The sequence below is a fragment of the Mustela lutreola genome, chromosome 6 (genome assembly GCF_030435805.1).
Source record: "Mustela lutreola isolate mMusLut2 chromosome 6, mMusLut2.pri, whole genome shotgun sequence".
In the NCBI taxonomy this organism is placed as follows: domain Eukaryota; kingdom Metazoa; phylum Chordata; class Mammalia; order Carnivora; family Mustelidae; genus Mustela; species Mustela lutreola.
Genome location: NC_081295.1, coordinates 118,669,173 through 118,679,501, shown reverse-complemented (window position 1 = coordinate 118,679,501; position 10,329 = coordinate 118,669,173). Strand labels below are relative to the sequence as shown.

Here is a 10,329-nt window from a genome sequence, read left to right as displayed (position 1 = left end):
GCAGTCCTGATGAAAAGACTCAAAAAATCTAAACAACTGGAGAGATATACTATATTCATGGACTAGAACTTTCAACTTTGTAAAGATGTCGATTCTCCCCAAATTTATATACAGGTTTAACATAATATCTATTAACATTCCAGCAAGGCATTTTTTTTGGTTGGTTGTTGTTTTTTTTTTTTTTTTTTTTTTGTAGATGTAGATAAGATTAGCCCATGGAAAGGCAAAGAAACTAGAATAGCTTAAAAAAAAATTTGAAGCAGAAGAATGAAGTGGGAAGAATCAGTCTACTCAATTTTAAGGCTTAATATATAGCTACAGTAATCAATACTGTATTGTATGGAACAGAGACTGTCATGTAGATCAGTGGAACAGAACAGAAAACCCAGAAGTGACCCAGACAAATATGCCCAACTTATAAAGTGCAACTGGGACACCTGGACATCCACAGACAAGAGGGAAAAAAAGTACCTCAACTAAGTCTCACACCTTACACAAAATTAACTGTAAATGGATCATAGACTTAAATGTAAAACACAAAACTATACAACTTTTAGCAAAAAAAACTTAGGAGGAAATCTTGGGGCTCTAGGGCTGAGCAAAGAGTTCCTAACTTGACAGCAAAAGCACAATCCATAAAAAGAAAACCTGGTAAGTTGGACTTCATCAAAATTAAAGCTTTTATGCATCAAAGGACACTATCAAGAAAAAGACTATCCACAGAATAGGAAAATACATTTGCCAATCATTTACCTAACAAAGGTCTACTATCCAGAATGTATGAAGAACTCTACAACTCAACAACAAAACCACCCAATTAAAAAATGGGCATGGGGCACCTGGGTGGCTCAGTGGGCTAAAGCCTCTGCCTTTGGCTCATGATCCCAGGGTCCTGATTGAGCCCCCATTGGGCTCTCTGCTCAGCAGGGACCCTGCTTCCCTCCTCTCTCTGCCTGCCTCTCTGCCTACATGTGATCTGTCAAATAAATAAAATCTTTTTTAAAAATGGGCAAAGGACTAAAATAAACATTTTCCACCAAAGAGATACAAATACCCATGAAAAGATACCCAAGACCACTATCAGGGAAATGCAAATCAAACCACAGTGAGATTTCACTTCACACCCACCAAGATTTCTGTAATAAAAAATAAAGAAAGAAAACATCAGGAAACCTGAGTGGCTTAGTCAGTTGAGCATCTCTTGGTTTTAGGTCAGGTCATCATCTCGGGTTGTGGGATTGAGCCCTATGTTGAGCTCTGCACTCAGCAGGGAGCCTGCTCAGGATTCTCTCTCTCCCCCTGCCCCGCCCCTACTCATGTGCACACACACTCTTATTTCTCTTTCTCTCAAATAAATAAATCTTTAAAAAAAGAGAGAAATAAAATTTGTTGAAACAAAGAGCAAAGTAGTGTCTGCCAGAGGCTCGGGAAGGGAAGAATAAAAAGTTAACAGGTATGTGATTTCCTTTGAAGTGATGAAAAGGTTCTAGAAGTAGACAGTGGTGATAGTTGACCGATATTGTAAATATACTAAGTGTCACTGATGGCAAATTTTATATTATGTGTATTTTCCCTTAGTGTGAAATATATACCCTCAAGCCATGGACAGGATGAAATGGAGGTCAGGATCCCTGTCTCCTCAGTGTGGAAGCACAAGAAAATCAACTTGAAATTTCTAAGAAATGGATCATTCCAGATTTTAATTATGAAGTATAAAGCAAGATTTTACTGTAAGCTCAGTGTCTGCACCCATGACCCAGGCAGTCCTTTTCACAGAGGTCCCTTTAGCACACCTCTGTCTCGAAGATAAAGCAGCTTCCAAAATGTGGACTTTGAAGAAATTCAAATTAATCATTGCAAATCAGAGAAACCATCTAGGCAAGCTTCACTACTTCTCAAACATGCCCTTTTTCTGGACTTCCCCATCCTGAGAATGTCTATCCAGGCCCTCCAGGGTTTCTAGTCATGGCCACACTGCTAACCCAGCTGTGTCACCCATCTCTCTGGAAAGGAAGTCAGTTAGGAACAAACCCAAGTGTGATGGAACTCAAATACCCCTTCTGTCATTCTTCCCAGATTCTGTGTATTCCAGGCGGCCCCCTCCATTCCCCAAATGCTGAGAACATTGTTTCTCTTCCCATTACCTTGAGAGCACATAAGTGAAGGTTCATTTTCTTTTGTCCATTATTTATAAAGGGCCAGATAAGGAACATTATCCTCATTTGGCTTTACTAGGTTGAGCTGGTGTGTGGCAGTCAGCCTGAGGAGGATGGGTTGGGATCTCTAGGATGCCAGGAGGCATGCCCAGGCCCTTCTCAGAACCTCTCTCATTTGTGATGCCAACACGAGCTCACAACCCCCAACTGCCAACGGAGTCCTGGATGGAAGCAGTACCACTTCTAAATGCCCACGTCACTTCTGTCGGAGCAGGGTATCTAAGCTCAGAGATGAGGGACCAGGGAGCTCACGCAGCTGGAGACCAGGATGAGCAAGAGACTTGATGAGAGTCAGTCACTGACCAAACAGACCAAGCCTCTCCACCGGGGACTGGAGAGAGAGAAATCCCCTGAGCCCCCAGACTGCGCTCTGCAGAACACTTGCTCGCAGCCAACACCCACTTCCCTGCCGCCTGTTTGCCCAGCCCCGCCCTTTCAGACCTGGCCACAGAAGCAGTAGCTACTCTATTTTTTGACTGCTTGCTGCATCATTTGAAACCTTCAGGAGAATGTGACCCTGGATATGAAGTTTCTAATAACTTTTTCAACCATGCCCATGCCTGCGCTGAACTGACAAAACAAATTTGTGACTTCCAGAGAAGCCCTTCTACTCATACTTTGGATAATTTTACGGGCTTCTCAGAGCCTCAGAGAAATGCCTTACCCTTAGAGAAATAATGCTAACACCTGAGTGTCTTGGCTTCTCAGCTCTGTGTGCTAAAGGGAGCTCCTAGCCCATGGGAGCACACTAGGGGTCTTCTGGCTTCTCTGCTAGTTGGGGGCCCAGAGCACGGGGCCCAGACACAGCCGCGGCACAGGAAGAGCAGAGGACAGCTTGCAGTCCATAAGTTTATTGGTGAATGAGTTTGAGCCAGTTGCTGCTGACATGCTGCTCACTTCAGCCCTGGTGGACTGCCCTCGGGAGGGGAGGAGGGCTTCCTGCTCTGACGGTCGCTGGTGAGGTCACCCCAGGAGCAGGCCCAGCTCTCGCCTGGGTCCGAGGGGCTGGGGCTTGGAGTCCGTGCAGTCACAGAGACTCCACCTCATTTTCCAGGGCCTGGGCTGGAGGGATGAGGGTTTTTAGGATCTCCGTGTAGTAGGGGCCAAACACCTTCTGATTGTGATGCGTTAGGCTGACAAACTTTTGGCCTAGTTCTGCCAGTTCTGCTTCAATGACAGTAAGGCCTCCGGGGAGGTCTAACAGGGACCGCTGCACACCAAGGACCAAGCAGCATTTGAGAAACAAATGGATCCGCTGATCTGTGAGCAGGGAAGAAGCAAACAACTTTCAGGGAGCAACCTAGCCCCTCTGCTCTACTTACTCCAGTTCTAAGCTAACCGAGATATTTACTAGCCCACCCACTCACCTGGAGATAAGAACATTCACTCTGTTCAGGAAGGAGGCTTTGATTTCGCTCCCAAGGACAAGGCAAAGATCACAAACGAGTGAGCTAGTAAATTTCTGACTACTCAAAAGATGACTTAAGCCTTCAAAGTAGATAGATCCTGGTGAGAAACTACCATGAGGCTCTTAGACCTATTCTTTAAATGGCTGAGGTTAAGAGCAAGGTCAAGTTCATGCCCTCCATTCCAACAGGGATGAGTCCTTGCTGTGGGAACATGTCCTCCAGCCAATTCAGCACCAGCTTCTTATTGCTGGGAGGTTGGGGGTAAATGTCATGACTTGGACTACAGTTAGAAAATGACCCAGAAGGCCACAGATGACTTAATTAGGTTAGGTGGACAGGATCTCTTAACCAGAATTCTTAAATTCCTGGGTACAAACCTTCCTTAGAACCAGAATCTCTCTCTAAACTGAAAGGAATATATTTTCAACCCAGTATTTTGAAAAAAACTAAAGCCTGAACAGCAATTTGCCCAGTGACCCTGCTTTTCATAGTTAAATGGTTCAGTGACTGACTCCCAGGGATGGGATGTACCTCTCCCCCAAAACATTCCCACCACCCCAACACGTATGCTCACCAATAACACTGCGGACACAGTCCTCCTTCTTGGCAATGTTCTGGAGTTGTCCAATCAGCGAAGCTGTGTTGTCACTGCTCAGAGCAGCAAGCCCCATGTTCTTGAGGCTTTGATGGATTTCCTGAGACACCTGTTCACTCACAGTCTGCATAGCCTCTTCAGGCCTAGACCATGAAGAAGACCATGGCACCCAGAGGATGGCCTTGGAAGCTCCACACCAGAAGCTGGGCCCACTTGAGGGAGACTCGCAGCCCCCCTCCTACCCTCCCCCCAGTCCCTGGTAGCAGCAGAACCCAGTAGGCAGGCTCAGCGTTCTCACTGCTATCCACGTCCCGACTATTCTCTAGATAAGACACCATGTTCTACTTCTTAGAAAATAAGATAAACCATAAAATCCACCCTGGATAAGTTTGGTTTCAATTCTTCAGCCCCATGGAGTTTATTTATATAATGTATATGCATTTTTAAGACTTTGTTGGACATTTTCCACAGTCATTTGTCCTGTCACCAAATACAATAACAAACTAGCCTTCTGATTCCTTTTTTCCTCTGGTGTGACACCCTGCACACAGATGCTCGATTAACATCACTGACTGATCGATCAAATCCCAGATATACCTCAGACCAGCCCACTGGCATCCCCTCAAGGAGAGAACAATTGCTTTGTAGCAAACAAGGTCATGACTCATTTTGTAGTAAACTACCCTCCAGACTACCCTTTCTGGAGGAGAGGTTTAACTTTGTCACAAGTCTCAAGACCATTATAGAAAGACATCAACAATCCCTGTGGATGGTTCCAGTCTTTGTGGCCCGTGGTGGGATGTAAGCCATCATTCGTTACCAAGCTCCGTCTTCAAAGCACTCGTGACCATCCCTCTAGAAAAGCTCTACACAGCTCACCTGGAGTCAAACTCCTCTATCAGGTCTTTGGTCATACGTTTCAGCTTATCCACAAACTGAGGTGAGCCAAAGAGAACACTGCCAGAGAAACTACTGGCCACCAGCAAGACTGAAGCCAGGAGGGTCAGCTGGTGCAACTGGGACTCCAGCTCCCGAAGACGGGTCCTGTCCATCAGCAGCGTCTGGGGAAGTGAGCAAGAACAGGCTGTCAGGAGGGGAGGGTCCAGACGGGGGTCCCAGATACAGAACAAGGTGATGCCCTCCTCGGGCCCACCTCAGGGAACTCTTCATTCTCAGGGTCCCAGAGAAGGAGGTTCAGGAAACCCTGGGACAGCACCATGGTGGGGCTGAGGGGCTCCGGGCTGCTGACTGTCTCGTTTGGAGAGGAGCAGGCCATGGTGGTGGAGTCAGAAATGTCCAGGCAAATCGGAAGTGGCATGGTAAGGTCTACAGCCGCTTGGGTCAGCCACTTGGTGGTGTGGTCAAGGAGGCCTAGGACAGGAAGAGAGCAGGGAAGCATCTTCAGCACCCACATCCCTAAAGCTTCAAGACTAAGGTTCTTTTTAAGATCTGTTCCTGGTCAATAAATAAATGCTTTGCTTGGGGGAAAGGGGGTCTGTCTTAGATAACTCTTCCTTCTCCCTCACCCTACCTGAGGAAGAAACTTTCTGTTCCCAAGAGATAGAGCACTCTCTAACATCACAGAAGTCAGATCCAAACAAGATCCCGTCTTCTCACTCTGGCCCTCAAGTTATGTACATACTTGGCTGCTTATTGAGGAGTTCCTGGAATGTCGCCCGTTCATGCTGGATGGAATGTTCCTGCAGGTGGGGTTGAAGGCTCTGGATAGTGTAGTTCACCATGTCCATTTTCATCAGGCCCAGAACCTGGAAGATCCCTCTGACATAAGAGAAAATAAAATATACTATGAAAGGAAATCTAGTGAGAGGGGACCCTACAGAAAGTGTCATTAAATCACTGTGTTCCAGAGTGAGGAGGAGCGTTCCAATGAGTCCCATCTCCAGGCCACCTGGGTGGCTCAGTCGGTGAAGCATCTATCTTCAATTCAGGTCATGGTTCCAGGGTCCTGGGATAGAGTCCTGAGTCTGGCTTCCTGCTCAGCAGGAAGCCTGCTTCTCCCTCTGCCTGCCCCTCCCCCTACTCATGCACATGCACACGCACACACACACACTCTAACAAAGAAATAAAATCTTTAAAAAAAAAAAAATAGTCCCATGTCCTAAATTTACAAAAAATGGCACTGTGACTAAGACTCCAGGCCTAGAATAAGTGAATGGCAGAGTGAGAAACAGAGAAGTCTCCGGACCTCTAAGCCTCCAGGCTAGCTCTCTTTCCACATGATCATTCTATCATTTTTTTGTTTTTGTTTTTGTTTTTTTAAATGGTAGAGTCAGTAAAAGGAAACACACCAGTATGCTAACGAATCTTTCTGGGAAGTGGGACTATAGGTGATGCCATATCTGAAGCAATTTCTGGGCCACTCTTTTCTTCTCTTCTTTTCTAACTTCCTGCGTCTTAGTTTCTACAGCTGTTAAATAGGGATAACCTGCTATCCCTGTCCCCTCACACTGTGTAAAATGCAATGAGAAAATAGGGGAAAAGGATGTTTGAACTCCTTGGAAGGATCACATACTCTAACGTTTTATGATATAATGGTATTTATATAGGAGGCCCAACCAAACTAAGGTCATCTTTGGTTGAAAAGGAAAAAAGCTAATAGGTCAGCAAGGACAGGATTGGTCATGTCTTCAACAGGGAAGAGCCAACAAAGATGGGGCTACAATCGCGTGTCCGGCCCCACTTGTCCTGGCCCGGGGGCTGACGTGGGCTTTTGAGGGACAGCAGTCAAGTTTCCCACCTCAGTAACTGAACAGGGTCGGTGATGTTCTCCAGATTCTGCACTGCTTCGTCCCGAATGGGTGCACACAGCAGAGTCATCATGTCGAGAATGTACTTAGAGAGAAGAGAGACATTCAAGGCCCCGTGTTCTGCTTTCCGCTTGAGGAGCTCTGTGTCCAGTGCTTCTTCGATCTCTCCTCGCAGGCGGCTCTGGCGCGGTAACAGCAGTGACAACAGGATCTGCCCAGGAGAGAACATCAAAGGCAGTTGCTTTCTGTGTGGAGCCCCAATCCTTCTCTAATGCACAACCCTTTGGCCCAAGACTGTCTTTTAGGGCCAAGAAATGGTTCCCTAAATTTTCCAGAAAATATGATTTATCTGTATTGAGAGGCTGATGAGAGTTCAAGGTTTTAGGGGATTAATACAGCCACGGCGCATCCTTTTCTAGGCAGAAGGAGATAAGGAGACAAGTAACATCAAGGAGTGTGGATAAAAGATATGCAAAGTACAACAAACATAAAATACATACATCACACAGTGATGAGATACTTTAAATTTTAAAGAGTGGAATTTATTTGAGAGCGCAAGAGAGCGCGTGCGTGATGGAGGGAGGGGCAGAAAGAGAGAAAGACTCTCAAATAGCCTTCACACTGAGCGTGGAGCCCAATGTAGGGCTCAATATCATGACCCTGAGATCACAACCTGAGCCGAAACCAAGAGTCAGACACTTAACTGAGCCCCCCAGGTGCCCGAATGCAGGCATTTTTTTTAGATTATTTTACTTCAGAGGGCAAGGAAGAAATAGGCCAAGGAACAGTTAAGAAGTACTGGAAATAGCCTATTAACCCCAAATGTAAGTTCCCTGTGGAGACAAACTCTCTTATTCATCTCTGTGTCTCTATAACATACAGAACATGTGTCTCCATAACATACAGAACATGTATGTGGGGGGGCGGGCGGGTGTTCGATGACTAGTGTGTTGTCACAGCAAGAATCCCGGCTCTTCAGCTTCTCTGCACTCTATTTAAAATGGCAAACTATGGGCGCCTGGGTGGCTCAGTGGGTTGGGCCGCTGCCTTCGGCTCAGGTCATGATCTCAGGGTCCTGGGATCGAGGCCCACATCGGGCTCTCTGCTCAGCAGGGAGCCTGCTTCCCTCTCTCTCTCTCTGCCTGCCTCTCCATCTACTTGTGATTTCTCTCTGTCAAATAAATAAATAAAATCTTTTAAAAAAAAAAAAAAATGGCAAACTATACCTGGTCCGGGCTGGAGGCTCTCAGAGCTCACTCTGCCCTTCAGGGCCTATGCCCTATGAGAACGGAGCCAAGCCCTCCAGCTGTGTTTCCTCCGCGGCCAGGCACATATTAAGCTTTGTTAGCAGAGGGGGTGCGAGAGGATCCGTAGGCCTTACAGGGAAGAGGCCCTCCCCGCCTGGCTGGGGGAGCGCTGGCACTGTGTCGCTTGGCTCCAGTGACTGCGGGGCTCCTGCTCCTGAGTGGCCCTGACTGACAGGAAATCCGCACCCCCGGCGGAGGTCTGACTAAAGGCCCCGGCCCGCTGGACCTCACGAGGGGCTGGATGAGTCCTTTAGAAGCCTTAGGACAGTGTGCAACTACAGGCCGGCAGACAATCCCCACAGGGTGTCCATGGCCTGTTACCTCAGTGAAGGTGCGAGGCCTCGGTGGTCCGCACCTTGTCAAGCCAGTGCCTCCGTGGAGAAGACGGCTCGCTGAGCCGCCAACCACCCGCCGCAGAGAGAGACCCACGCCACTCACAGGCCTTCCTGGATTGCTGAGGCACCACACACTGCATCTGAGTTTGGGCCGGCCTCGCTCATTTAGAGTCCCTCATGAGGTTTCCTATCTCAAGTGGGAAGCCCGGCAAGACCAGGCCCTGCAGCCAATCCAGGCCACACACAAGCTGCGACGCTATCTGGGCCGTGTGATCCAGCAGGTTCAGTGACAGCATGTACATGGGAAGTAAGGGCTCCCTGACATGGGCCTCTGGAAGGCGCCGAAGAGAGCACCATAGCAAGACCTCTTGGATTTAGGGCAAATCTATGTTCTCTTCCGCAAACCACTATTTGCCTTTTGAGAATTAGTTTCTGGCTTGCTCCAGGACTTCTGCAGAAGTAAACACCTTACCAGAGGACGCACTGTTGGGCCCACCTAACCATGAGATGATGCTTGCCCCACAGCCATCTGGGGCCAGATGAAAGGGTCCAGAGACCAAACATATACAGAGATAGGACAGACCTACAGAGCAGACTAGAGTAGAGAGCCCAGAAATAAAACCTGGAGATGTGGTCAAATAACGTTTGAAAACGTCAAGACCATTCAATGGAAAAAGGACAATTTCTCCAACACATGGTGCCAAGAAAACTGGGTATCCACAAGTAAAAGAATGAAGTCGGCGGGCACCTGGGTGGGTCAGTTGAGCATCTGAGTCAGTTCATGATCTCAGGGTCATGAGACTGAGCCCGTGTTAGGCTCTGCACTGAGTGCAGAGTCTGCTTAAGAGTCACTCGGCATGAGGTAAAAGGAGAGGGAGAAACAGGCTTCTCACAGAGTGGAAGTTCCTCCGGCTCAGGTCATGATCTCAGGGCCCTGGGATCCACATGGGACTCCCTGCTCAGCAGGGAGTCTGCTTCTCCCTCTTCCCCCATGCTCATGCTTTTTCTCTCTCCCCATTAAATAAAATCTTAAAACAAAACAAAACAAACAAAAAAACCCTCTTTCTCCCTCTCTTTGTCTCTCCCCTACTCTCTAAAATAAGTAAATCTTTAAAAAAGTAAAGTTGGACCCTTACTTTATGCCTTATAAAAAATTTAACTTGGGGCACCTAAGTGGCTCAGTTAGTTAAGTGTCTGCCTTCAGCTCAGGTCATGATCTCAGGTTCCTGGGATCAAGTCCCGCATCAGGCTCCCTGCTCAGCAGAGTCTACTTGTCCCTCTCTCCTACACCCTCCACTCGTGCTCTCTCATTCTTTCTCAAATAAAGAAAATCTTTAAAAAAAAATTAACTTGGGGCATCTGGATAGCTCAGTCAGTTGAGTGTCAGCCTCTGGCTCAGGTCATGATCCCAGGGTCCCTCTCCCTCTGCTTTCCCCACTCTATGGGAAACCTGTTTCTCCCTCTCCTTCTCTTGCCTCTCACCCTGCTTGTGCACTCTGTCAAATATATGAATAAAATCTTTAAAAAAAAATTAACTCAAAATGGATCAAAGACCTAAACAGAAGAGCTAAAATTCTAGAACTCATAGAAAAAAACAAGGGGCTAAATCTTTATAATCCTGGATTTGGCAAGACAGGACACCAAAGGCAAAAGGAACAGGCTAGATCAACTGGACTTCATCAAGAGAGAAACTTTTGTG

The 10,329-nt window shown here is 47.2% G+C and overlaps 1 protein-coding gene across 8 annotated transcripts in view; it reads right to left on the bottom strand.

Moving 5' to 3' along the window:
- Positions 1-3,051: 3,051 nt before the first annotated feature.
- TCP11 (t-complex 11) overlaps positions 3,052-10,329 on the bottom strand; it is a 138,966-nt gene continuing 131,688 nt past the window's right edge. For all 8 annotated transcript variants that reach the window (XM_059178562.1, XM_059178561.1, XM_059178554.1 and 5 more), the window contains 6 exons: positions 6,979-7,199; positions 5,863-5,999; positions 5,374-5,591; positions 5,100-5,281; positions 4,200-4,363; positions 3,052-3,476 (listed from right to left, as the gene is read on the bottom strand). In XM_059178562.1, the coding sequence (XP_059034545.1) occupies positions 3,244-3,476; positions 4,200-4,363; positions 5,100-5,281; positions 5,374-5,591; positions 5,863-5,999; positions 6,979-7,199 (1,155 nt within the window). In that variant the 3' untranslated portion in view covers positions 3,052-3,243. The remainder of the gene's footprint in view (positions 3,477-4,199; positions 4,364-5,099; positions 5,282-5,373; positions 5,592-5,862; positions 6,000-6,978; positions 7,200-10,329) is intronic.